Raw genomic sequence first — 27,814 nt, 5'->3', positions numbered from 1 at the left:
CTCCACGAAGATCTCCACCAGCTCCTTTTATCGTTCCTCTCTCTCCGTGCTGAGGATGTCAGCGGCAGCCGAGGTGGACCCGATGGTGGCAATGGTGGAGTCGTGGGACACATACCTTGTCCCCCCACCTCGACTCACCGCTTCCACGATGCCATTAGCGCAAGGCCACAACTGTGTCGCCCTAGGTGGCAGTACATCCGATTCCGAGGCATCGCCGTTTCGCTACCATCTTACCGATGTCTGTCCCATTCATACTCTGGAAGGGGGAGACAACACTGAAGAAGACACCCGACCAGCGTCAGTGCAGCTTCGCAAAGGCCTCACTATGAATGCCGCCGCCGCGCTTTCGCCGACATCGCTCCTGTGGCTTCTCACACTTGTCAGTCGGAATGACGAGCTTCTGCGCGCTGCGGCTCACCTCTTTCTGCAGTTCAACATGCAGTTCGCCAGTCTTGTCAATTCGAACTCGGAGAAAATCAATACTCTCCGTGCACACCATCACCATCAGCTAGCTTCCTTGCTTGAGGTAACGGAGAGTCACGTGGACGCGGACATGATTGTGGACTCTGTGGTGACAGAATGCGTGGTTCTGCGACAGCAGCAGGAGCTGGAGGCTGCTGAGTGCCGCTGTACAGCGTCGGAGCAGCGGCTCGAGACCGAGCTGCAAGAGATGTTCTTGAGATTTCTCAGCACCTCGGCTCCGGATGCTGTAGCTGCTGCGAACCGAAGAGAGCAATCGGTTGGCTTGGCGGACGGCATGGGTTCTGGGAGCAGTCCTTATCGTGCGGAGGTGGACATCAGTCGATTTACTGGGGTTCGAAATGCCGCTCCCTCAATGGTGCGACAGGGCAACACCGCTGTTCCTGGCTTCTCTCCAGCCCGTCTGGTGCCGGTGCGTACTGTCAAGCTGAGCAACGAAGTGGGTGATGCGTCAACGGCGCTGGCGGCGTCATCCATGCGGCCGCGGGCCCAACGATTGCGAGATCCGATGTTTCAGCCCATCATTCTCGATCTTTCACCGGTCTCTGGTTTACTGCGCTGCCTGGGGTCCTGCACCGGCACCCAGTCTGGCGCTCTTGAATCGTCCGTGTCGAGTGCAGCAGAGGAGCACCTCCTTCGTCTCGCGCACACACGCCACTCGGTGCTGCTCTTCATCGGCTCCGAGTCCGCCGCAATGGATGTGATGCAGAGCTGCAAAGCACCAGAGCTGCTGCTGGGATCCTCACACAGCTACCGGGACTCCTTTCAACCGTTGCCCAATCACCCTGTTCTACGGATCCTCTTCACGACTCGACTCTGGGGTGCGAATGTCGTTCTCTTGTGGGATCTGGCGCAGGGGGCGGTGCCCGCTGCAGCTGCGCAGACGGTGGTGGAGGATGCGCTGCAGCTGGCGTATGCGTGGGACGCGGACATGTTTTCAGTGGCGGTGTTGGAGGGCGCGCGACTGCCCAACTACCCTCTGACTGGTGACGTGCCCTCAACGCCAACGGGTACTTCATCAATGTCGCCGGCGGTTTTACCTTCTCAGGCACTTTCAATGGAGGTTCTGCGGCAGTTGCGCAACGGTGTTACACGAGAGCTTATCGATACCGCCGGTCTCCGACGAACCCGACGCTGGCAAGGCACGGCAGCATGGATGCAGCAAGGGATTGGTAGCGCAGCTGCGGCCGCTCCAGGAACACACATGTGCCCTTGCGCGGTAGGGACACTGCCCACAAGCCAGCCAGACCCACGGGAGTCGGAGCATCAGGTGCCGCCACCGCCGTACGTGTTGCATGGTGGCTCATCAAATCGCTCTAACGGGGCTCCCCTGAATCACGGCGAGAACTCCATTATGTCCATCCACACATCGTCTCTACCTTTCCAATCAACGTCCAGTGCCTGCGAATCGCGCGGTCCAGCTGTCACCTTCAACACACCACTGGCGGTGCGTGTTTTTCTTCCGTTGGCAGAAGAGTACTTCATCCGGGCGCAGTCTACCTCAAGGAGGAGAAGTAGTCGAGGCATCCCAGACGCCGCTTCGTTGGGCTCCCCTACCGACAGAGGAGGCGGGGCGCATGATCAGCTCCTGCTACGGTCATCCTCGATGATTCCCACGGAGGACGAGGATGCTTCGTATAGCAGCGACGTGGATGCGCGCTGCCGTAACGGATCTGCGGTCATTTCACCCGCGGTTATCGGTTCACCGGGAAACAGCAGCAGCGGTGGAGAGGCGCAACTGCGCCGGCCACGGGAGGCGATGACGTTGGAGTCTCTTATTCAGTACGCCTTTGGGGACTTCGCTGAGATCCTCTAGAATTCCAAAGGGGGGTGACCTTTCCGCGGAGGGGTGGTGGTGGTGGTGGTGGTGGTGGTGGTTGGCCTAGCAGGCATTCCATCAGCATTTTTGAGCAAACATAAAGTGATCGAGATCCTTTTGATAGGAGACACGTGCCTTGGGGCGTAGCGGCGCTGTACAGAGTAGGAAATAAAACACAAACAAGTGAACCGCTCCCTGAAGAAGGTTGTCAGAGCAGCGCTGCTCAACCGCACAGCGTTCGCGTTTGTGTGAGAATGTGTGTGTGTGTGTTCCTTGAATTTAGCACAACTTTTCTTTTTCTCCCCAGTCGTATCTTTTTGCTGTTTTCTGCTATTCTGCAAGGGACGAAGACTCGAGACAGTGTTCAATGGAGGTGTGCCCAGAGACAAGTGCTACGTTGTCGCCCTGTTTGTTGCCATCACCGCAGTGGCTGCTTCTCCAGTGGTGCTGGCGCGTCTTGAGGGCATCAGCAGGCGGCTGCGAAAGTGTCTCAGCAATGGGCAACAAGGGGTATGTTGAGCTTCTACCCCAAGTGCATACAACAACGAAAGAATTTTTCCTCCTTTGTGTGTTTGCTTTAAAGTGACTCTGGCGCAGACCGCGTCGTGAGTACTCCGCGACGTCAACTCACGTGTCCCTTTCTCTTTCCCAGACTTTTCATTACTATGACTTTCCTCCACTTGTTCACGCGTTTTGTTTGTCATTGGCGCGGGCTGGTGGTGGCGACGGGGGCGGTTCGACGCAGGGCAGAGCGTTCGTTTTTCTGTGCGCGCATCGCAATGTTGACCTCCCCCTTTTTTTGGGGGGGGGTGGAGTGGGGGTATATGCTGTATCGACTCACTACTTTGCTCGTCATGTGTTTGTTCAAGTTTTTTTTTTTTGGATACCCTGATGACAGGAGGGACTCAACTTTGTGTGTGTGGTGCCCGGAAGGGCTTTAGTGTCTTCTCTGGGTAGAACTCAAACAGAATACAATTTTCCTGTGAAAACAGAAGCCGATGCAGTGCTGACAACGAGGGGGGGGGGAGGGTCATGTGTCTTCCACGCCCAAGCAATCTGTTACTGCAGCGTTCACTCATCAGACCCCCCTCCCCCTCCCCTCCACTGCGTGGTGTCTTTGTGATCTGCCACAGTGAGTTTATTTTCTGCCACTTATATGATAGGCAGGGTTGGAGGACGACTCGGACGCATCTAATCTGCCCCTCACTATCCACTGGCGACAAGTCTCATCCCCGCAGGAGGAATGTACCACGAGTTTAGACTCCGCGTATCGCAAGCGATGGTGAGGGGCGACTTGCAATACAGATGCTTCATCTCTGGGATACAGACCGTGCTTAGGTGACCGAGTCAACTAGGGGCTATAATGCGTGTGCACCGCTGCGGTGGTGGTGGTGGTGCTGGCGGTGCCCGTGGTGACGATGATGGAAGAAAGAAGAGGCAAAACTGTCACATGCCACGTGGAGTGGAGGGTCGCCAATCTTGTATGGTCTTCTAGACGCACGAGACGAAGAGCAAAAGCAAAAAAAAAACGGTCTGGGCACTGCGAGAGGTGTGTGTGCGTCAGTCACTAAAAAGATGCAGTATCAGGCTCCGGGTAGTGTTCACGTATGTGTACTCCTCATTCTTTGCTCCCTTCTTTTTATTTGGCGTTCCCCCTCCCCCCCCTATTCGATTAGATCCACTTCTCTCGACACACACCCGCGTCCAAATTGCACGCCTCGTTCGCAGGACAGTGCGGAGGCCCATACAACGCGAAAAAGTCAGGCTAGTGGGACAAAAAAAAGGACGGGGGAAAAACAACGATTCCGACTGACCTGCAATACACTGAGATGAGCACCCTTGACGAGGAAAGAACGAAGGAGGACGCTTGGGATCGCCACATTGAGTCGACTTTGCTGCAGCTCAACCAGCTCTACATCAACCGTATCGAGCCTGTAGAGTCCGCGTATGCCTACCACGCGTATCGTCCCACGTGGTTCGCTGACTCCATCAAGCAAAAGCGGCCATTCGTAACTTTTCTTGGCCCATTCTCAGCCGGCAAATCTTCGTTTATCAATTACTTGCTGCAAGGCGACTATCTCCTGACAGGACCACAACCTGTCACGGACAAGTTTACTGTTGTCATGCATGGCGATGAGCTACAACATATCCCAGGACGCGTGCTCTTGGCAGATAGCCGACTGCCCTACCGCGCTCTTTCGCAGTTTGGCGACGCGTTCGCGGAGTGCTTTGCTGGCGTCTTGGCCCCTCACCCGATCCTGCGATCCGTCTCGTTTATTGATACCCCTGGCATCCTCGAAGCGGCCGGCAATGCCCACTCTCGCCGCTATAACTATGTTGAGGTGTGCCGATGGTTTGTCGAAAAGAGCGATCTCGTCTTCTTCCTCTTCGACCCGACGAAGCTGGATGCCGGGCCAGAAATGCAGCAAGTCTTTCGCAAAGCTCTTCTTCACCAGGAGAGCAAGATACGCATCGTCATGAACAAGGCCGACTCGGTGCGACCAAAAGAGCTCATGCGAGTGTACGGCTCCTTGTTTTGGAATTTATCGAGCTTGGTTCGCTCCACGGAGCCGCCGCGGCTGTACGTCTCTAGCTTCTGGGATAAGCCATACCGCGATGATACAGACCACGCACTCTTCATGAAAGAAAAGGAGGATTTGTTGTATGAGTTGATTGTCACGGTCCCACTACAATCGCTTGACCGTCGTGTCACGTCTATGCTGCGCCGCGCGAGCGATGTTCTTGTGTTCGCGCTCATCTGCGCCACGTATCGAAGCCGCTTGCCGACTGTCTTTGGTAAGGACAAGGCGAAGAGTCGCTTCTTTGAGGACTACGACACCATCGTCAAGGACTTGGCGTCGCAGTATCACGTTAGTGAGAATAACTTCCCTACGCGCGAGGATATGCGCGCGTTCCTCAGCAAGGCCAACTCCAAAGAGTTCGCTGACATTGAAAAGCTAGAGAAGCGGGGATGGATTCAACTACTCAAGGGAACCATCGAGAGCGACCTCCCACGCCTGCTTCAGCCGATCAAGGAATACTCGATGGCCGACCCGCGAGAGCGACGCAACGCCATTATACTTCGGCGCCGGTATACAAGCAATCAGACCACGGCTGCCCCTTGTCCTGATGCGGGTACTACTCGCGACCCCAACGGAGGCAATGACGCAATTTGCCCCAGCGCCACCGCTGCCGCCGCCGCCGCCAGAGCTTCACCGCCGCCGCCGATGGCAGCGCCGGCTGTGAACAATGTGTCGCATGCCAGCCCCACACAAACGGAGATGTTGCGTATGATGCAGCAGATGATGGCCCAACAACCACAGCAGCAGCAGCAACATAGTGGTTCTTCGACTTCACCGGCTAGCGTTGCGGCACCGGCGCCGGTCTCGAAAGACCAGATGCAGTTCATGATGCAGGCTATGATGACCATGCTGCAGCAGGAGCAAAAACAATGACAGGAGGAGTAGGGGAAGGGAGCGGCGACAGGTGACCATTTTGTCCCATAACACCCAAATGCAAAGGAGAAGTCTACTAGCGAATCATCGAGTCACCGGACGGGGGGGGGGGGGAAGAGAGGGAGAAAGGGCTGCAGCTTTCTTGTAGCTGATGTACATCGCCGTACTGCCAGTCTCGCCGGGGGAACCGCGCCAACCGTTTCCACGCACCTGCGTGTCCTAGGAGCGCGCGGTATCTTGCTTTAATTATTATTATTTGTTGCTGTTCACTTCAAATACGTGCCTCTCCTATGCGTCTCTGTTTTAGTTCCCCTCGGTCTCTATTTGATTGGCTGATTCACTCTCGCTTTTGCCCCCCTCCCCCTTCCCCTCCCCCTCCCCCTCTCTTCTGCCTTTTCAGTTATTGCTAGTCTTATTATTATTATTATTATTTCAGCATGTTGTGGATTACCCCGAAGTGTACATATTTTCTCGTCCTCTCCGTGTACGCGTGTGTGTGTGTGTGTGTGCACCCCCTATTCTCCTTACACCCCCGTCAATCATTCAGCTCATCTTTTTCTTTCTTCTCACCCCCCCTTTGCCCTCCCCCCTCTTACACCGGGAAGAGCGCCAAGGCAAAGAATGACTTATCCAATACGCCACTTCAACACCTCAAAAAATGGTCATTGCGAATTGCTCAAAGGTAAAGCATGAACACACGGTACGCAAAGATCTTGTGGTGTATCCGTATCTGTGTATCTCGTGGATGGATATCGGCTGAGGTACGTCTCATTTTTGACTAGCAGATTCACAGTGCGGCCATTGCTCTACAAGGCTGCGCCTCTGTCAAGGACAGCCAAGTCGGTCGCCGTGTGGCAGATCCTCCCACGTCGATTCCCATGCTCTTCTCTCTCTCTCTCTCTCTCTGTTTCTCTCCCCCTCCCTCGCCCTTCACTGCTGCGTGACCGAATCTCTTATTGTGGCTTCCCTCGCGTATTCTCGCAGTGGGTCTCATGGCTCTCAAGCGCGTGCGCGGCGATGCCGCCAAGAACAGCGAGGTCCTTGACGACAGCTTGCTGGCCCCCCAACTCCCGAGGCAGCGACTGGACACAACTGCTTCCACCTCTAACGCAGCGTTAAGTCCTATCACAAAACAACCCCTATCGGCCCGCTTCCAGGAGTTGCTGCAATCGCGTCTGCGGCTGCCCGTGTTTGAGAAGCGGCGCCTTATACAGGAAACAGTGCGTACCCACGCTGTCACATTGCTCGTTGGCGAGACCGGTAGTGGCAAGACAACGCAGGTGCCTCACTTCCTTGCGGAGCTGCGCGATGCATTCACTGGTGTTATCGCGTGTACGCAACCGCGCCGGATCGCGGCCATCTCCGTTGCCACCCGCGTAGCCGAAGAGATGGATGTACACCTCGGCGCGCACGTGGGCTATCACGTCCGCTTCGACTCACGCCAATGTGATGCCACACGAGTGTTGTACATGACAGATGGCATGCTGCTTCGCGAAGCCTTCACGGATCCGGACCTCAGGAGGTATAGCGTTGTTGTCGTGGACGAGGCGCATGAGCGGACGATTGACACGGATGTGGTTCTGGGCCTACTGAAACAGCTTCTCACGCGCCGCCCATCATTTCGGCTGGTGGTCATGTCGGCCACGCTAGACGTGGCAAAGATTCAGTCCTACTTTCCTGGTGCGCCACTCGTGCATGTATCGGGTCGCATGTACGACGTAGATGTCATGTACATGCCGCATCCGGTGCGCGATTACGTGGAGGCGACCGTTACGTGCGTGCGCCAGCTGCATGAACGCGAGCCCGCCGGTGATATTCTGTGCTTCTTGACCGGTGAGGCGGAGATCGAGCGGGCTGTGGCGGCACTTCAGGATGCCTTCGGCTCCAGCTCGGGAGTCACCCCCAAAGGGCAAGCAGCAGCGGCTCGTGGGCCTGAAACGCCTTCAGCGCCTGTCTGTGGGATGGCAGATGACACGGTCAGTCTGGCGCGACCGACTGACGTGGTGGTGCTTCCCCTTTACGGCTCTCTCAGCCTCACTGATCAGCAGAAGGTCTTCGCCACCTACCATCCCAATATGCGGAAGGTTGTTGTGGCAACAAACATTGCCGAGACATCTGTAACGATCGATGGCATTGTCTACGTCGTGGACTGCGGCTACCAAAAGCAGAGCTTGTATAACTCAGAGGCACGCGTAGATTATTTGCTGCCAGCCGTCATCAGCAAAGCCTCGGCGGAGCAACGGAAGGGCCGCGCTGGTCGTACGCGGCCCGGCAAATGTTTTCGCCTCTTTACGTCGGCAGACTTCGCCAGCTTCCCGGACCAGACACACCCGGAGATACTACGCACGAACCTTGTGAACACCGTTCTGCGGCTACTTACCCTTGGTGTTGCTAATCCGTGTGAGTTTCCCTTTATTGATCCACCTTCGGACCAGGGCATGAGCGACGCTTTTTATCAGCTTTTGTACTTCGGCGCCGTAGACGACGGGCTGGCGCTGACAGACTTTGGCCGACGGATGGCGACGTTTCCTGTAGATGCTTGTCTGGCACGAATGTTGCTCATGGCACCCAAGCATGGGTGCGGTGCCGACGCCGCGGTGGTGGCGGCCATGCTGGAGGCTGGAAACGTTTTCAGCCGCCCGCCATCGCGGTTGAACGAGGCTCGCGAGGCGCACGCGCGCTTGGTCGACGCCGACGGCGACCATGTCACCCTTTTTCGCGTCTTTCACGCGTACTTTAAAAATCAGCAAAACGGGAGGCGCTTCTGCTACGAGAACTACTTGCGACACCAGACCCTACATCAGGCGGTGCAGGTGTACAATCAGCTGCGGCGGTTGATGGGTCAAGCGAATATACAGACGCAGTCCACATACGTGCCAGAGCGCAACTACGTAAACACGGTAGCGCTCCGCAAGGCAGTGCTGGAAGGATTCTTCACACAGGTAGCCTTTTTGACCCCTATCACCTCAGGCAGCCATAAAGCTGGTGCGGACCCCACGACACGCGTCTACCGCACCGTTCGGGATGCATTGAGTGTGACGCTACACCGTCAGTCTGTCCTAGCATCGGCACATACGTCACGCGCACTTCCTACCTGGATCGTGTTTGACCGCCTGGAGGTGCAGGGGGAGGCCGGTACGTTTATCCGAACTGCATCGCCAGTGGAGGTTGGCTGGCTCTTGGACGTGAGTGATTTCTACACCGACCTCAGCGAAATACCAGACGGAGAGATAGCGCAGGCTCTGCGTCGTGCTCAGGAGGGCCGTGGGAAATGATGCTCCTGCCCATCCTCCGCGCCTAATCTGCAGCGCGCACACCATCGACACACACGGGAGGTTTTTTTTTTCTCACTCACTGCGTCAGTTCTGTCGCCGATGCAAAAAGAAAAAAATCACAGCAAGGAAATCACTCGCCTTGACTAGGCAAGGCAAGGGCTTTTTTTTGTATGACAGCCGGACTAACGACTGTCTCCGCACCCACTTCACTCCCCCCCTTCCTTCCTTCCCCTCACACACACTCACACACAAAAGAAAAGTATTGTAGTTGTAGACTCGTGTCTAAGCTGACATCTTTCAGTCGTGGCGGCACAGTGGGTTCTCTCATATGCGGCGAAAACAGTACGGTCTAGGCGGAGTGAACCTCAGACATGGTGGGGAGGATGTAGCGAACTTTGCACATCCCATCCCTCTTTTCCGCCCTCCCCCCCCCTCCGCCCCCAGGACTCCCTCCTCCTCCTTTCTGCTCACGTTCTCTGGCGTTGTCCTGTTGCTTCAATCCGTCGGCACTTAACCCGACCCTTCTCATTACTCTTGTCACCATGTTTTCATGTATTTCTTACGTTCTCTTCGTGTTTCCCACCGCTTCCAGGTCGATGCAGCCATTGCGGCCTCAAAGGAGGTAAAAAAAAAGAATACACACACACACACCTACACACACACAGACACACAGGCCAGCTATACGGGTATATACCCGCTCCGTGGTGTTGCGAAACAGAGACGGCAGTGGTGGTGGACTAGGAGCGAGGGGCCACCGCGACGTCTCTCCTTTACCCACTCGCCGGAAAAGAACGCGCCACAACGCCAGGTGCGGTGTGTGCACCACATCAGAAGAGAATTTGAGTTACCGGGAGAAACGTCAAAACTCCCGCCGCCGCTCCTTTTCTCTTACGTACACGTCCGATTCTGGACCGTGTGCGCATAGATACACCAGTCCATGTTTTGACACACAGACAGCCACACACACACACACGTTCATACAAAGTACTTACAATAGGCATACACCTTTTCCATACGCACATCCAAAGATAGATTTTCGTTGTTTCTTGGTCTCAGCACGACGTCATGAGCAGCTCTTTGTTGCCTTCCCCACCTGGTGGGGGTGCTGTGCAGATCGAGCTTGTTAACCCTGATGGCAACCCTATATCAAAGCGTCCCATCCGCATTGAGGAGTTGTTGCAGCAGCAGGACTACTCCATGGATGTTGGCGACGGGATCGCTTTGCGCCTGGAGGCGCTGAATGCAGATCAGGACTACAGTGATGACGACAGCAGCGCGCCAGACGACGCTCCTGACGACGACGAGGAGCCTAGGACCTACGTCGACGGCGCCAGCGCCGGGCCACCTCCGGGGACGCAAGCCACCACTGATTGGTACGACGTGCTCGACGCGCTCCGCCGCGAACAGGCGGATTTGAAGCGCACTTCGACTCAAGTCGAGAAGGCGTTGAGCAAGCCGGGTGACGGCGAGGCTCTTCTTGTCACGCGACACCCCAAAGCCGCGAGCATTGTGGCCACGCCGCTAAAACGCTTTTCGTATATGCCGAGTTCTGAGCCCAAGTCGATTGGCGCAGATGCGACTCCCACAGATTTGCCTCCTCCACACGCGTCTCGACGAGAGGTGTGGGCCTCTTTAGCACCAGCTGAGGTTAGACGTTCGCGCAACTACAAAATCCTGCGCTACGTTTCTTTCATGCCGGCGTTGGACAACCGGCGTTTCCGCCCAAGCGCTCTCGCCTTCCACGCCGCGGCCTCGTACTTGAGTCGACAAGATCGCGGCCAGCGGTTTCTCGTTTACGGAGGTGTTTCCTTCGGCGCTCGTAGTGTGGAACAGGAGCTCTACGAATTCTCTCTGCTGACAGGCAATTGGCGTCGCATCGAGGGACGGAAGCTCGTCCCGGCCGGCCACTACGGTCACACCATGACGGTGGCCGAGTCAGTTGACCGCCTAGTGGTGGTGGGGGGTATCGGCCCCGGTGGCGCGGCGGTTTCAAAAGAAACGAGACAGGCATGGTGCGCTGATCCTCTGCGCGCATCACGATATGAAACCCTGTGCCCGCTTCTGAATTGCCGTGCCGGGCAGGCGGCAGCGACGCTCGCGGGCGCGGGGGGGAGTGCAACGCCGTTGCCCTCTGCTCCACCGGCTGCGGTGATTGGCTTTGTATCCCTCCTCTTTGATATGAGCCTTAGTGATCAGACGTGGCGCGCCATCCAACCCGCCACCCCGTTCCCGCTGGCGTTTCACACCACCGTTTTTTTTGGTAGGGAGGTGTTTGTCTTTGGTGGACTGACGGAGGAACTCTATGTCTCAGGGAAGCTGCTGGCCATCAACACCGAGACATACGCAGTTCGTCTTGTCCAGACAAGCGCTGGTTGGTCTCGTCGAGGCCGACAGGGCACAATGCCAGGCGAGGATGCGGAGGAGGGAGACAGAGGCGGAGGCGTTGAGGATGTCGAGGTCGCAGGGCCGGAGCCCCGTTTTCTACACACGGCAGTGCGTTACGGACCCTATATGATTGTCTACGGTGGTTACAACAGGCACAACGAGCTGTTGGGTGACTGCTGGGCGTTTGACATGACGAACGAGCGCTGGGAGCAGCTGCGGTGCCGAAACGAGGTGGCAGGCCGCGCAGGACACGAGTGCTGTATGGTTGGCTCTCGCATGCTTGTGACAGGCGGCTTCGAGTCCGCACTCCCTGAGGTCGGTGCTGTAGCGTCTCCGTCGACGACAGCGATGGAGCTAAACCTTGTGCCGACGGTGCGCGGAGAGCACATCTGGCGTGGTGAGGTGCGAGTTCACCCGCCTTTGCCGCCTCTCGCTTTCACTCGGTGCGCCCCGTGTGGTGACGACCACTCGTTTATTCTTTTTGGCGGGCTCACGCGGCCGGCGCGACACCCCAGTCGTTCCCGGTCGGCCAAGAAACGCTCTGGATCTGCAAAGGATCGGTTGGCAGCCCGCGACGGGGTTGGGAGAGAGGTGGATGCTGGTGTGGACCGAGATGCGGACACAGAACGCCGACACACCTCCCACAACGCTTCTGAGCACGGCGCATCTCTGGGACCCCACAATAGACTCTGGAAAACGCTTGCGCCGTTTGACGATGGTCTCGTCTTTACCTTCCCAGAGAAGCGGCCGCGCAGGAAAGAGGCGGACAAGGGCGAGCGGGTATTGAACGCGCTAGGTGTCGAGGTCGACCCCGACGAGTTGCCGGAGAGCTTCAAGACCTTTGTGCGCCGACAGGAAGACTTTCTGCGAAAAAAAGACGCCGCAGCCACGGAGACGATGCGCACGACGACACTGGACGAGCAAGAGGGGATGGAGCCGACGCTGTACCTCACGGATGACGAGATTGAGTTACTTATTCACCGGAGCGAGGAGTGCTGCGTTGCGTTTGCGGAGCGGTACAAGATGGAAACACTGCCGGGTAATGTTCCCGACCGCGAGGAACGTGTGCGCCTGATCGAAGCGTGCATCTCTGATAGCCGACAGGTACGGGATGTGATGCGCTCTATGAAGGGCTCGGCACCCGGCGTCACCGCTGTCAAGTCCAAGACGCACCGCAAACGTGCAGGGCAGAAATTCGAGGACTACTCTGCTGCGAAGCCCTTCCGTCGCGTTGTGGTGACACATCTGATCGAAAACATCACCAGCCACCTTTCACGCATGTATCGACTCAACAAGGCTTTGCGGACCGTGGACTGGCCTGAAAAGCAAGCATTCATCGAGGCCATAGATGCCATGAAAACCTCCCTTCACTCTCTGTCGCGCACCATCGGCTCTATTGTGAACACCTACATTCAGCGTCGAGTGGACACCCTTATGAAGGGAGTAGATAAACACAAGGAGGTGATGCGGTTGCTTACGCAGGTTGTAGAAAAGAACCGACACGACAAGATATGGTGTGTCGAGGAAATGCGAAACGAGAAGCGGCAAGAGCACCAGCGGGCTCGTGCCGCCGTGAACACCTCCGGGCAACCGGCATCCACGGCAAAGCGGACCCCGAGTCAAAGGCGCATGTCATCAGCTGCTGCGCTCAGAGAAGATTCATCACCGGGCCTCCGACGATGTCCCTCTACCCCCAGCCGCTCCCTTGGCGGCGGCTACCACGCCGATGAGAGTAAAGCTGTTTTGTACATGATGGACGGAGAGTGGAATGATCTGCTAGTCCGCGCTACTATGGTGAAGAAGTGCGCCGACGAGTTGCGTCGCTACTGCGAAGCAGGCGCGGCGACCAGCTCCACTGCACCGCTGGCGGTTGCGCCACCGCCACCACCTCAGCTCACCGTTAACGTTCCATTTTCGATGCAACCTGTGCAGCCACCAGCACCTTCCCTGATGAACCAAGCTCAGTCTTTGTTGCAAGCACATTCACTGACTGCAGTGGGCTCGATTACGCCGTCGCTGCCAGCACCACCTGTTTTCCTGCCCACAGGCATGCCGCAAGGGGGTTCGCTGACGAGCACAACCCCCGAGGTCAGCCCCGGGGTTCTCCCTGTCTCGATGACCGATGGGGCTGACACAACGAGGCCGCGCGATATCATTATTCAGCGCTCAAACCAGCTGCGAAAGGCGACGGCAACTGTTGCCGAGGAGGTGCGCAAAACAGCTGTCGACTTCCACAGGGCGCTCACCCAGGAGACAGCCGAGGTGCGCCACCCTACAGCCTCTCCGTCGCAAACAGCGAAGGACACCAGTGCCACTACGCACACCATTCGCGGACCGGAGTTTCCCCCATCTGCTCTGGTATCTTCTCACCTACCAGCAGCGCTGACGATCGCCCCTGGACCGACTGGGGTCGCGCACTCATCTCCGTTGGGCACACGCTTTGCTTCGTCCTCAGAATCATCGCGCTCGTCGTCGTCGTCTTCGGGATCGTCAGCGCCGGCAGCCGCCGGAGGAACGCAACGGACGGCCGTGTCGCTGCCATTGGGAGGAGATTCTTCAGTCCCCGAGGCAGCGGCGCCGGCCTCAGGAGCGGGGATCGCGGACAAGCCCCACCTCCGCCCCACCACAGGAGCGCCGTCTTCTCACGACGCGGCAACTGGCGCCTCGCATCGCAGCCGCCGTGCAAAGGGTGCGCCGCCTCAACCGGCGCAGGCCTCCACGGTTGAGGGTCACCCTGTACGGCTGAGCGCGCTGCGCCCCATCCTCGAAGTGAAGGATTCACTCCGGCGCCTCCAGGAAAAGGTGACTCTGATACGTCTGAACGAGTGGGACAACAACGACCTCTCTGGCGCGCCGCAGGATGTGAAGGTAGTAGAGTTGTACAACCGCCTCTGCAATCTACTGGTGGGAGTGGCGCAGCGTGTCACGGCGGGCTTCCTGGCCAAGGCTGGCGCGAAGCCACCACGTCTACGTTCCGTTTCCGCTTCTGTGAGACCGCCGCAGTCGCAAGTGAAGCACAAGAAGACTGCGGGAGACACCGAGAAGAGGGGTGCGGTGATAAAGCGGGCTTCGCAGTCGAAATCGCTCACCTCGCTGGTGACGGCGCGTGCGGACCCGACACCCGCGGCCTTCCCAGGGGCACCACCCACCGCCTTGGAGGGCAATGAAGCGCACTTTTCTTCTGCCCAGGGCCATTGCGTCCGAGCAGCGGCGCTGCACGACACCGCTGGCGTCAGTTCGAGTGACGCATTGCGGCTTATGCCGCTTCCCCCGTCCTCTCAGGGACAGTGCGTTGACTCTCATGAATGGCTCCCCACGAAGGTTTCTTGCCCAACCGATGACGGTGCTGTGGGTGTGCCTCTGGTTTCTAACGATGCGCTTCTGCGATACGTTCGGCTACAGGATGAGCCCGCTGCTGCTGCACCCACCAGTGGAGGCGCCTCGGCCGCTGTAGAGGTTCATCCCGTATACCCTGGCGCACCCACGATGCCGAATACCAGCACTACAAGCGCAGTCCGTGGCAGCGTGACGGCACCGATCGGAACGGGTCCTTGGGCACCCACAATCACCCCAATGCAGAGAAGCGGTACTACTCTTCCTGGGGTTTCTGCGTCACCCGTCATCACGCTGAGCGTCGCGCCAAAGGTTATAATGCCGGTGGAAGAAAATGACCGGAGCACCGCAGAGCCCGGGGGCGCCTTCGCCACCCATTCGCCACTGGGACGTCGACGATCGACGATCAAAGATCTCTCGCAGCTGCGTCATCCTTCTCAGAGGCGAAAGAGTGAGGGGAGAGCTGACACTGCAGCGACCTGGAGCAGTGACGGAGACGAGGCCGTCACTCGCGAACCGGTTACAAGTATCACGAGAGGGAATTTTGTTGTGAACGCGGAGTACCTTTCACGCGTGGCACCGCATGCCCTGCCGGTCGCGTTGACTACCAACGAGCACACCGACCAGGGCGCGATCGACGTGCAGCACGCGTGGGCAGATGTCGATGACGACTATTTCTACTTTGGTCGTCCTGTGGAGAAGAGGATGGCTCCTGCCGGAACAGTGGTGGCTGGGCCGCCCTACATCTCGACCTACAGAGGCAGTGGCGTGGGCGTGTCACCGCCAGTGGGAGAGGTGGTTGGCTCACCCCGCGCGAATGCGGAGTTGGTGGTTCCGCCAAAGTCGAGACTCGCTGGCGTCACGTCTGAGTCAGCGGCCCCACGGCCTCGCTCCTCCACGGGACACAGACTTACCAGAGATCGTCGGGTGTCGAGCCGCTATCTCTCGTCGACCGCCTCACAGTCACTGAAGTTGCAGACGGGGCGTTCTCTCGTGCGCAAGGAGGGTGCCAAGCTTAGCTTCTACACTCCCGGGGAGATGCAGCTGATGCAAGCCCGGGAACGACTGCGATCGAAGCTGCCCAAAACTGAGTAGCCCAGCGGCACGGGTCTTTGGCTTTTCTTGTTTGCTTTTTGAGCGAGGTCTGACTTTGGGTGCTCTGGTGGTCGGTCGGGTGTGCCGATGCCCAGTATTCTCTTTTGGTACTTTTATTTGTTTGTTTGCCCTTTCGCGAGAGCAAACACGGGGGGATAATGAGCACATCAGCGTAGCACCGTTTAGGGGAAAACCGCGCATGTGTTGACTTGCACATGCGCCCCCCCCCCCCCCCCCCCCCAAAAAAAAAAAAGGCAAAGAACTCATTTGTTCACCTCGAATTCACACGGCGCCGACAGGAGGAGGAAAACTTAAAAAAAGAGACGCACAACGGGGTGTGATCGATGGCAGCGCCGGTGGTGCACGCTCCACCGGCGGCTTACTCGCTTGTGTCGCTTGTACTGCTTTTTGTTTGTTCCCCTCTTACCCGAACTTTTCGGTTCTGGCTCACATACAGGAGTAGGGGGGGCGGTGGTGATCATGGGCAGCGGCGTCTTCTTGCGCCTCTCCCTCTCTCCTTGGATATGGTTAGACATGCTGTAGTTTTGTTCGCTTTCTTGTTTACAATGTCCTATCATGATTTTTTTTTGCGTGTGTGTATGTGTATGCATTTTTTTTTTTGTAGTCCCTTGTCTGTTATTTCCACGACTGGAGCACCACCAAAAACACGCATGGGACACGGCGGGGAGGAAAGCGAGTACCAAAGAATGCGCAAGAATCATAGGCATATCCGTGAACATCCTTTGGATGTTCACCCCCTTTTTTTTTTTGCACCAAGGGGTGTTGGCGTAAATTCTGCTGACGGATGCGAATCATGTTTTACTTCCCTGTGTTGCTACCTACCTTGGGTCAAGTCAACGTGAGTATAGGGATGACTAGCTTCTGCTGACTTCCTGACAGTGTAGCGGCTTTCATAGCATGTCCAGAACCACGGATGTGTGCTTGGTCGTTCTCTCTGAAATACAACTCTCCTTTTGCTTCTTCTATTGATTGCGGCCTCCCGCTATCTTCAATTTTCACTGCGGCTTCAATCCCGATCATCACCCACGCCTTCTTTCTAGATCAAAATAATAGAGCACCTTAAAAATTGTAGGACCCTTCTCTGGCCAGAAAAAATTCCAAAGCTGTGCTGGGTAGCAGACGCAGCGGCATTCATAAAGCATAACCTACACCCATACAAATTCACACCCAAGAGTCGTTGCGCTTCCTTAGCCCCCCCCCCCCCCCACCTCCATTTTCGAATCTTTCAAACGGTTCAGCGAGAAGGCGTGTGCGCGGTGCTCACCTACCTTTATCTCTCTCTCTGTATACATGCATTGATGGAAAGGCGGCTGCAATCCTGCAAATCCTCTCCCAGCTTCTCTGCTATGCCACTGCGTTTCGTGGGCAAACGAAATCTATAAACTCCCCCTTTTTCGAAAACGAAAAAAAAATAGCGTTTTCCTTTTTTTATTTGTTGTTCACGCATTTCCCACTTTGTATCGCTCGCAGATCAGCAGCAAGCACGGAAAGCCAAACAAAACGAAAGTGAGCTTCGCCTTTTTTTCTTGTACTCTCTTTTATCAGGATTCGCCGGTCACCGAAGCTTCGCACTGTCACCCACTCACACAGTTTTTTGAAGATCAGGTTGCGGCAGAACACGCCCATACGCGCGTATATGCGTTCGAACGAGCGTCGAACGAGACATTAAAAAGCAAAAAAAAACAGCGTCATTGTTCACATACGACTGACCGCAAATTTTTTTTTGTTGTCCCCACAAGCATCCGGGGAGAAAGCAGAACAGAGTGAAAGGAGAGATCTAATAGTGGTCGGTCAGAGTATAGGCGAAGGCCACGGGAGACAAAGGGAGGGCCACTCCCGCAACTTAACGCCCCCTTCCCCCGCCTCCCTTGACACTCTCACGGTCCACCTCTCTTTTTCACCATCTTCATATTTCTGTGGGACGTCCTGTGTTTATGCCCTTTCTTTCCCTTTAAATGTTTTGTCTGCCCCCCTTTTTTTTTCCGCTGCTTTCTGTACGTGTTCCTTCTGTCTTTTTCACTATTCAGGATTTCTATTTTTGAAACGATAGCGCTTGGTTGCTACGGCTAGTGTGTGCTTCCTTTTTTTCTTTTGTGGTATCGTTGTGTGTGTATGTGTTTGTCTGTCTTTTTTTTCTCATCGTAGAAGTCTTCGTCAAAGGAGAGCCTGGGAACAATCGAATTGTTTTGCGCGGCACTTACCCTTCTTTACTCTTTCTCGTTCCCCGTCTCTTTTTTTCGTTTTGCTTTTTGTCATCATCATTAGTACTGCAGTCTGCGCTCAGCGAGTGCGCAGGCAAACACTCCCGGGGCAACGGACACGCGTACCTGCATATATATATACACACATATATACATACATGTACGTATATACACATATATACGTATCTTTATAAACAGATAGAGTATGTACATGCACATACATTCCTGTATCGCCCCCGTCTCTATTTCTCCTCCCTGCCCCACCTCACCCCACTCTCTCTCTCTCTTTTCACTTCTTTCTTCCTAGTACTCCCCTCACCCTTTTTTTCCCTTCCCGTCGAGTGCTGTTTTGTTGTTCTCGACCAACACTGTTGTTGCTTCTAGTCATCTTCTCTTCCAATCATCTGAGCATTCGGGGGGGGGGTTCCCTTTTTTGATTCGGTGTGTGTAGTTGTGAGGCGTAAATCTCAGTCTTCTCTCTCTTTTTTTTTTCGGGGGGGGGTGTGTGTATGTGTGAGGGTGTGCTCTGTGGCACACCTTTGTCAGGCATATTGAATCCGTGTGTGTGTGTGTGTGTGTGTTTCTTTTTTTTTGCGTGTGCCAAACGCGCACATCTTTCTTTTCTTGTTTCTTCTTGGCCTTCGCCACTGGGTTTCTGATGACCGTCAACCCTCTCCTAGCGCGGGACTATGAGGTTCCGAAGAAGCCTTTGTTTCTTCTCGAGGGAAGAAACGTGGTGCAGAGAAGCGAGACCTCTGCCTTCGTATCGAACAGCGTAACCGATAGTGTCATGTACAGCACCAACGGTAATCTCGGTTTGCGGCATCTCAGCGAGATCGAGACAGTGGGCTTCAAGACTGAGGTTCTAATGAATGGCGTTTATCATGAAGTGCCGACGGATACCTCGGATTTCAAGGGCATTCCTCACACCCATCAAGTGGGGGCAAGCATATGTACCGTGGACTTGAACTTCATGGTGGATGGCGAATCAGGTACGCTGTCTTCGATCCCGAAGCGAACACTGAACCTCGACGATGGCGCCTACCGCTGCCGCTGCCTTGATGTTATGAGCTCTGATGGCGGTCTCATTTTCGAAACCAACTACGTGCGCACAGTCGGCCGCAGTGACCCGAGTGTTTGGGGCGCGCAAGTTTGCTACAGCGACTTCCGATTCCGTTCCATGAACTCGCCCGTGTCCGTAGGCAGCGACAGCATTACAGGCACCGGCAACGGTGTCGTGGGCTCCTATCCGCCACAAAGCCGGAGTGGGGATAGCATGTCCGATGGGGCTTCGCCGCTGTTGTCGTCCCACGTGATTCCTTGGTCACAGAGCGACCTCAACTACCGCATCGAGATTGTCGTGCTCATCTCCATTGACCAGGATTGCTGGAGCTTCGCTCACCACCACATGGACCAAATACACCAGTCCTCGCTGACCTCGGAAAAGGTTGTGAACACGTTTACGGAGGTGGAGTGCGTGGTGAACTACAACGACACGTGCAGGTCTCTCCATGGCGAAGTAGAGAGTATGCCCTGGAACGCTGATGCAGACAACGCCCCAACTTCTCCATTTTCACTCGACCGATACAATATAAGCGCTGGCGGCGGAGGCGGTGGGCGAGATGCCGCCAGCAGCTACAGCAATACAGAAAGCAAAGAACACTGCAACGGCGGACGGGAGGGCGGAGCCAATTCCACCTTTCTTCGACCAAGCTCGTGGAGTTATCGAACTTTTCACAGCCCCAATAAGGCCCAGAAGTCCTACGTGATTAAGAAGCGGTTTGTGATGCCGTTGACGCCCGAAACGATGCCGAATAGCGTCGTGCTGACGTTCCGCGCATCTCACAAGCGCGATAGCTGGGAAAAACGCCCGCGAGCGCTCCCGAGCATTCAGGAAATGGTTGCGGATCAGAAGGCTGCGCTCGCACCGTTCTGGAAGACGTTTGACGCAGACGTTAAGCTGCAGGACGAGCTGAGCCCCAGCCGCAGCTCACTACCTTTTGTGTACAACGCCTTCCGCATGTTTATGGTCAGCCAAGGCCTTGAGGGAGGCCTGTCGCGCTCGGGCCTCTCGGCCGCCGGCGACGGGCTGCAGTTCAGCTTGTCTGAGTACATCTACTATGGACTGTATTATCTTCTCATCCAGCCAGAGGCCTGCTTGCTACTGCTGAAGAGTGTCTACCACATGTTACCGCAGTCGCGAAAGTATGCGCGCGTTCTCGCCATGAATCGCGGCGCTGTATTCCCGCTGAAGACGATCAGCGGCGTCCACTCAACACACATCGCCAACACGAGCAACGCTCGCTTTCACGTGAATGCCGAGATTGGGTACCTCATCGCCCTCTATGACGAAGCGGCGGAGAGCATCTCCGCTGAGGACCGCGTTCTGCTCCTCGAGCTAATGATGGAGTCGGCTCGGATCTGGCCGCAGTGCGGGGAGTGGCAGGATGACCACACCGTCTTCCGCCTCGACAACATAGCCGGGACGGATGAGTACAACAGCAACGCCTCTGGCAATTTTTACGTGAACATCTCCGCGCGGCGGCACATCGCTTCCGCCTTCTCGTTCCTCGACCGTCAGCGCGGGCACCTCACAGAGGAGCAACTGAACAGCGTCTTCGCCGCACTGGGCATGACCCGGCATGAGATGGCAGAGTTGCAAGCCGTCGGTGAGGGGATTATGGTGCCTCAGCGCCACGAGCGACTTGGTGTGTACATGGTGCATGACAACTTTGACACCTTGATGGACTGGGGCAACGAAAGGGCGATGCATCCACTTCACCTGAACTACCACCCTATCCACATCTATCGGCGCAAGCTCATCGACGTGCCGGAGGTGCTTCTCGGCATGCTGCTTTACCCTGACGAGTTCGACCAGCGCGACTTTCTGCAGAACTTCGAGTACTACCTTCCACTCTGCACGTTCGACTCGCCCGAGTCTCTCTTTGTGATGGTGCACGCGCTCTGCCGCGCGCGGTTGAACTTTTCACAGCCCATGCCGCTTCTTCGTTCCTTGGCTAATATCGACCTTGACAACATCATCTACTCTGCCGAGGGCGGCTTGCACTTTAGCGCCATGGCGGCGACGTTGCCAGGACTCATTTTTGGCTGCGGCGGGGTGCGTCTTTCGCACAAGGGCCTCCAGGTTCATCCTATTCTTCCAGCCAGGGTTGAACGGTACTCGTTCACCATCAAGTGGCGCGGCGCGGTGCTCCGGGTCTCTGTAGATCGCATGAATATCACCTACGATCTTTTGTCTGGCACAAGCCTGCGCTTTATTCACGGCACGCCTGGTCAGCGCATCCACCTCCACACTGCCTTCGGGCTCTGCCCCGCAAGTACGCAACTCGCCATCCCGCGCACGAGTCAGAGCCAAGCGGAGAAGTTCGACGGTGTGGTGCTTCTCTCTGACTGCCTCTTCAACAACCTCCTCGAGTACAGTTACCGCTCCTGGTACAAGACGCTGGAGACGCTGTTTTATACTTACCGGGAGCTGCACAATCAGCCGATTCCTTCGCTGACACCGGAGGAGTTTATCGAAAAAGTGGTCTATCAGCGCGAAGACGGCGAGATCGCGTTTAGTGGCATTCACGAGATTTTACGCAGCCGAGGCGTGAACTTGGAGTTGGGCACGCCGGAGGATGCCGAGATTGTGGAGACGCGGCACGGCTTGGCGAATGCCAAGTTGGCTGAAATGACGGAGATGATATTCATGTCGCCACCATTCGTCAATGCCGGCCTCTTCAAGTTACTCAGGGGGCTGGTGGAGAATGGCGTGGCGCTGGCAGTCGTCTCCTACAACAGAGCACTGAAATTGTTGCTCTCCTTAAACCCACAGTTGGCGCGTCTCTTTGTCGCCTCCATCGACGGCGAGGAGGCGCACGACTGGAAGATCAAGGGACAGCCTCATCTCGACCTGTACACACGGGCTGCCGAGAAAATCCATGTCGATCCGAGCAGGTGCCTGGTGATTAGTCATCACCTGGACCGGGGGTTCGATGCGAAGGAGATGTCTCGTTTTCGAATGTTCTTCGATGTCGAGGACCCCTTTGTAAGTTCGCGCTTCCCGAGTAGCCCGTATCCGACCCTGACACCCGAGGAGTCGAAGGAGACAGGCCGGGATAACCCAGTTGTGTGCCGCATAGACTTGTCACGAATTCCGTCGTCCATAGACGAGGTGGAGGATATGGTGGATGGTCGGAGGGTCTGAAGAAGACATTATTCGTCACCAAGGATGCCAAGAAGGCCGTACTGCATACGGAGCGATTCATGCGTCCACAGCTGCGACTTCAAGGCTGTGTGCAAGGAGAGAGAGGGAAGGGGGGGGGAGACGGAGTGGGATGGGATGGCGCGCGGAGTGCATGCAGTCCAGGGATCATTTGCCTTCGTCTTTCTCTGTGTGTGTGTGTGTGTGTGTGTGTTGATGTGGCGGCGTGATGTGCAAAAACTAAAGGCCCCCTTCACTCACGCCATCCCCTCTCCCTCGGTTTATATCCAAAGGTACGTTTAGTTGAAATCACCCCTATCCGTATCGACGAGCGCAGCTGTTCATCGTCCCCTCTCTCCCCTCTCCCCCCCTCTCTCCCGACCTCGTTGTTGCTTTTGTGTGCCGTTGATGCGGCTCGCTCACCTACTCTCGTAGTAGCGGTGTGTGCAGGTTTGTGTTTTCGTACGCTTACCTGTGTCGAGTTTTTACGGTTATCAGCACAGAAAAAACGCGGAATGGGAGGGGGACCCTCATGGGCAGACAAGAATATACGAGGTTTCAGCCGCCACAATGGTCAGGCAGACCCGTTTTTTTTGTTTCACCGAAAGGGTCTCTCACACGTGCGTCACAGCATGCACCAAAAAGAGTAAAGATGAATATGCCTCGCTTTTTTTGTCGTCTATCTGTAAAGGTATTCCAGGTGAAGAGTAAAGCTCCTGACAAGGGGGATACAAAAGAAAACTGAAGCAATGTGTGAACACGTGGCAGGGCTGTTTGGGGTGCCGATCTAGTGTGTGTATCAAAGAGCGACCACAGTGTGATTTCTTACTGTGTTCCGACAGAATCTAGTCAAATCTCTGACCCACCGCACCAACGCCTGCGTTTCTCTTCTCCCTCCTCCTCCTACTCCTGTGTGTGCTTCCACTTTCGCTTCATGTCTTTTTGGCGCTCCTTTTTTTTTTCACCGTTTCTGTCGCCATATATCGGCACCATCGCTGTGTGCACGGGATGTGTATGCTCGCCTGGTGGTCTGTGTTGCAGAGCTTCTGTTCTTCGATTCCTTTCCTTTTTTTTTTGACTGCACGGCCGCCGCCTCCACTCCCTGCCCCTTCTCTCTATCCACGCGCTTACTTTCTGCGACATCATGGCTGATCTCTCGACTTATTTGCAGTGGGCCATGTTTCTCGGACTGGCCAGTCTCCAGAAACCCTTTCTCCCGATCTTGAGAGATGTGTTCGTGCACGTGTGCATGAGCGGAGCGCTACTCTTCTTTTTAGTGATCGTGCTGTCCTATGGTTTGGCGGATGGGGAAATGCGGCAGTACCTGACAGGGGCTGCGTATCTGGTGGTGTCAAAGGGCCTCACTACCAATGGCGACGAGGTTCTCGTACCTTTCACATATGAGACATTTGTGAGTGCTTCTGTCACCATGAGCGTGGTAACGACACTTGCTGTTCTACTGTGCTGCAGCTTCGTACTTGAGATGGCGTTCACCGGCATGAATACTTGTGTGGCGCCGATGGTGGCACTGACGGTGAACATGATCAAGCCACAATGCTGGGACAACGCAGAGGATTATCGTGGGAAGATTCCACCACCAACAGAGGCGGCAATGTAGTCGAAAAAAAGCTTGGTGGTTTCCGTGATGGCTTTATTTTTGGTTCTTTTTTTTTTTGCTGGGGTCCAGTTAGTCAAAGTACTGATGCGCTGCTCCTTCTGCTATTTGCTCACCGTTTTTATTTTTTTTATTTTTTCTGGTGTGTGCGTCTGCGTGTGTGTGTGTGTGTGTGTGTGGCGTGCAGGTGGCAGTCTTGATTACATGGCTTAGACCCCAGTCCAAAGATCTCAGTGAGGATCTAGACGCACTTGGAGTCACCTCTAAACGCGGATGTGTGTCTGTATGTGAGTGTAAGGGGTAGGCGTTCGCCTTTGATGCTAAGCATAGGAAAGTCAATGTAGCGGCATACCCCTTCACGCAGGCGTGCCGCACAACTGTCCATTCGGCCCAGGTCTGATGACAAGTGACCCCTACATTTATCAGGCAGAGGTGAGCCGACAGTGACCGTTGCACAATTTTCCCCTCTCTCTGAAACAGACACATCTCGAAAACTATATCTATGTAGAGGGAGGGCGAGAGATTGGGTACCTAGGATCCTGGGCACCCACTTTTTTTTTTTCCGGCCCTCCACTACCGCCACATCGGAGAGAAGTGCTTCTTTCCTCTGCTACCTCTGAACGCCAACGCTGGCGCTCACGCACGCCGAAGGGCTACCCGTTTGCTGATTTCCCGCATGTGGTGAGTCAGCAACCACGCCGTCCAAAAACGTTCGCTCCTCTCTCTCACCCTCTCCCTTTTTCTCGCTCCTCGTTCGCTCCACCCCTTCCCGCCATGTCGATCTCACTCTCCACGACGGTTTCGTGTCCCCTTTTTCTTTCCTTTTTCGAACAAGTTCGTGTATTTCATCTTTATCCCCTTTGACATGCTGTAGCGCACATTTGCCACACAGAACAAAGAGAAAAAAAATCACCCAGCGGATCAGTGTGACGCCTGTCTCGTGCCTAGCATTGCCTTCACGAGCTGTGGCGAGTGTGTGTGTGTGTGTGTGTGTGTGCGCGCGCGCGTCTGCATCTGTCTCGCGTTTCTCTGTTTGGTTTCCCCTATTGGTGCGACCGCACTTCCAAACGCTTGTGCCGCCATATGGCATGACTTTAGTCCACGAACGCTCCTCTCTTTCTTTTTTTTTTGCTACCCTCGTTCACCTCGCGCGTGCGTCCAGGGGCGCAACTGTTGCCCCGACGATTTCCATGCAACGTAGGCTGCCGGTGCGCCGTTTCAGCTCGCTTGCCTCACTCTTTGTCACAGCTCATTCGACCTTGGCCGGCGCTCCCACTTCATCCACCGGCACAGACCAGCAAAACGTCACCGCCGAAAGTACACCAGTTGCTCAGTCGCCTTTGTCGAAGGCGGCACCTCTCAAGGCTGCCTCCGCGTCCACCACCCCTGCGTCATTTCTGAGGGACCACCGGACGGAAAAAGCGCAGAGCCGCTGGAACAAAGCACATCGGGCCACTCAGGTCTCCACAACCCCGTCATCGCGCCTTGGTCGACCGCACCGCATTGCGTCCGAGCAGTCTTTGTCATCGTCATCCACGCCGTCGTCGGTGGTGTCCCGTCCACTTTTACAACGGATTATGCAGGCCAAGAACAAGGTGGTGGTGCTTTACCCAGAGGGTAGCCATGTCGTGACTCTCGACTTGTCTATCGAGCTCCCGATTTCGGTGACCAACGACTTGGCGTCGTCTTCGTCGCCATCGCCCCCACCGGCGTCATGTACCGCTGCCACTAGCGCACCATCGCAGCCACAGAACGGTGCCTTTGTGGTAGCAAAGAGTATGGCTCGAGAGGAGAATGAGGCGGCGTCAAAAACGCTGGATCGCATCCGTCTGCTCTTCGCACCGCCGAAGTCGAGCGGGAGGAATTCCAAGCGAATGACGAGGGAGCAAATTCTGGCGGAGTGCCCGACTGTGCTCGCTCTCTGCCGCTCTTCTGATCTTGTGGCGCTGACGGAAGGGGGTGACTCGCTAGCGGCTCCAGGGGCGACATTGGTTGTCCTCCCATCGTTGAGTGAAACGGCTCCTTACATCGAGCTGAACCCAGCGCTCCCCAACTGCGTGTTCTGGAAGCATGCACAAGTGCTGCGGGTCAACGGAACTAACGTGCGCGTACTCTACAACGTGCCCACAATCACATCCATCACATCGCCAGGCATCCCGTACATTGGGCTGCCGCTGGCGTGCGCAGAGGTGTCGCTGCTATTCGCGTCCAAGGAGAGTGTCTCTTACGAGTGGTGCGTGTTGTTGCATGCGTCAGCGAGCGCGCGCAGCGCTAACCCAGGAGAGGCCGCCTTTCGCGTGGTGGGCACCGAGCCGACGTTCACTCCAACGAGCGACCTCCAGGGCAAGGCGATGATGCTGCGTGTTTCGCTGGACTCCGCCACTGGCCTCTGGACGGAGATGCGTTTGCCCGATGTGGTGCGGCCGCTTCCACCACCGGTGTCGCGGTGGCAGGAGACAGCGACTGCCGTCAACTACCCGGTTTTCCGCGTTGTCACCTACAATATCCTCTACGACGACTTCTGCACGTCCAAGAGCTCCAAGGCGAAGATATACCCCTTCGCCACCGACGACATCCTCGACATCGAGAACCGAAAAGTACGCATAGCGCAGGAGCTCTTGGCTTATCACGCGGACCTGGTCTGCTTGCAGGAGTGCGGTCGTGATGTGTTTCATTCCTACTTGCTCCCCGTGATGCGGGCGTGCGGGTACGATGGGGTTTACTGGAACAAATCCGGGTCGGTCAAGGAGGGCTGCGGGTTTCTGTTTCGTGTGTCCCGGTTCAAGCTCGCGCGGTCGGCGTCTGTCCCGCTAAACTTTGAAACGCTTTCCTCCATGTTTCCGGAGCTGGCAGGTCGAGTGGCCGCCTGCCCAGAGCTCAAGGAGGCCCTCTCCGTGGTCACCTCCATCGGGGCGCTCGTGGTGCTTCGGGAAACCACAAGTGGCAAGGAGGTGGTGGTCGGTAACACTCATTTGTTTTACCACGCCAACGCGTGCCACCTTCGCATTCTGCAGGCGTACATGCTGCTGCATTGGTTGTACAGCGCTGCCCGGATCTCCACCGATGGCGACGCGGCAGCGACACCGTCGCCCTACTCATCCAACTGCGCTCCGCAGTGCCGACCTCTCGTTGTCTGTGGCGATTTCAATTGCACACACTCGACCGGCGCGTACCGTTTCCTCCTAACCGGCCAGGTTGAGGCGGATCATCCATCGTGGGATAAAGGTAGGCTTTTTTGGTGGGGGTGCGCACGGCTTCTCGGGAGCGACCCTGAGCTAATCGGGGAGCTACTCGGTAACGGTAAGGTATTGTCACAGGTGGCGGGAGCGCCTAACGACTCTCATCGAGGGCGTCAGCCGTCAGAAAAGGTGGTGGCATGCCCCACAACTCCGTCAACTGAGGTTGCCGTGAAGGCTGACGAGGCGCATGCAGAGGGCGAACCCTCACAGGAAGAGCACAAGGAGCGCATCATCACAAAGATCTTTCAGGAAAACCTCCATGGACCGCAGCTACGGCTGCAGGATGCTTACCACCGAACCGACCCCTCACTGCCGTGGACAAACTTCACACTCACCTTCCGAGAGGTGATCGACTACATCCTCTTCTCTGAAGACTCGCTGGAGGTCCTGCGCACGGTGCCCATCCCGCCAGAGGCGGATCTGACGGAAAACTTCGCCCTGCCGAACAAACGATACCCGTCTGACCATATTGCTCTTATCGCAGACCTCGCGTTCACGATGCAGTGAACCAAACCGCCTCCCCCTTCCCCCCCCCCCCCCCCCCCAAAAAAAAAAAAAGCAGCTGGTTGCCATGTTGTGGCATTCATCCAACAGCCGAGCGTCTGTCATGACCGACCTCCCGCTTTCACCGGAATCTCCACATTTTGTAGTAGTGGGGGCCAACATTTCGAGTAAGTGACACTAAGCGA

The 27,814-nt window shown here is 56.1% G+C and overlaps 7 protein-coding genes across 7 annotated transcripts; all 7 read left to right on the top strand.

The window, feature by feature from the left end:
- Window positions 1-55: 55 nt before the first annotated feature.
- JKF63_01794 (uncharacterized protein) lies at window positions 56-2,296 on the top strand (the record flags this gene model as incomplete). Its single annotated transcript, XM_067897840.1, has 1 exon — window positions 56-2,296. The coding sequence occupies one exon, from the start codon at window positions 56-58 to the stop codon at window positions 2,294-2,296; it is 2,241 nt and encodes a 746-aa protein (XP_067753997.1).
- Window positions 2,297-4,128: 1,832 nt separating this feature from the next.
- On the top strand, window positions 4,129-5,754 carry JKF63_01793 (uncharacterized protein; the record flags this gene model as incomplete). The annotated part of the gene is made up of 1 exon (XM_067897839.1): window positions 4,129-5,754. The coding sequence occupies one exon, from the start codon at window positions 4,129-4,131 to the stop codon at window positions 5,752-5,754; it is 1,626 nt and encodes a 541-aa protein (XP_067753996.1).
- Window positions 5,755-6,746: 992 nt separating this feature from the next.
- On the top strand, window positions 6,747-9,029 carry JKF63_01792 (uncharacterized protein; the record flags this gene model as incomplete). The annotated part of the gene is made up of 1 exon (XM_067897838.1): window positions 6,747-9,029. The coding sequence occupies one exon, from the start codon at window positions 6,747-6,749 to the stop codon at window positions 9,027-9,029; it is 2,283 nt and encodes a 760-aa protein (XP_067753995.1).
- A 1,065-nt stretch (window positions 9,030-10,094) lies between these two features.
- JKF63_01791 (uncharacterized protein) lies at window positions 10,095-15,842 on the top strand (the record flags this gene model as incomplete). The annotated part of the gene is made up of 1 exon (XM_067897837.1): window positions 10,095-15,842. One exon carries the CDS (start codon window positions 10,095-10,097, stop codon window positions 15,840-15,842), a length of 5,748 nt encoding a protein of 1,915 aa, XP_067753994.1.
- Window positions 15,843-18,722: 2,880 nt separating this feature from the next.
- On the top strand, window positions 18,723-22,274 carry JKF63_01790 (uncharacterized protein; the record flags this gene model as incomplete). The annotated part of the gene is made up of 1 exon (XM_067897836.1): window positions 18,723-22,274. One exon carries the CDS (start codon window positions 18,723-18,725, stop codon window positions 22,272-22,274), a length of 3,552 nt encoding a protein of 1,183 aa, XP_067753993.1.
- A 1,141-nt stretch (window positions 22,275-23,415) lies between these two features.
- On the top strand, window positions 23,416-23,889 carry JKF63_01789 (uncharacterized protein; the record flags this gene model as incomplete). Its single annotated transcript, XM_067897835.1, has 1 exon — window positions 23,416-23,889. One exon carries the CDS (start codon window positions 23,416-23,418, stop codon window positions 23,887-23,889), a length of 474 nt encoding a protein of 157 aa, XP_067753992.1.
- Window positions 23,890-25,076: 1,187 nt separating this feature from the next.
- Window positions 25,077-27,632, top strand: JKF63_01788 (uncharacterized protein; the record flags this gene model as incomplete). Its single annotated transcript, XM_067897834.1, has 1 exon — window positions 25,077-27,632. The coding sequence occupies one exon, from the start codon at window positions 25,077-25,079 to the stop codon at window positions 27,630-27,632; it is 2,556 nt and encodes an 851-aa protein (XP_067753991.1).
- Window positions 27,633-27,814: the final 182 nt, after the last annotated feature.

The sequence above is a fragment of the Porcisia hertigi genome, chromosome 34 (assembly GCF_017918235.1).
Source record: "Porcisia hertigi strain C119 chromosome 34, whole genome shotgun sequence".
Classification (NCBI taxonomy): Eukaryota; Euglenozoa; class Kinetoplastea; order Trypanosomatida; family Trypanosomatidae; genus Porcisia; species Porcisia hertigi.
This window is presented reverse-complemented; position numbering and strand designations above follow the sequence as displayed.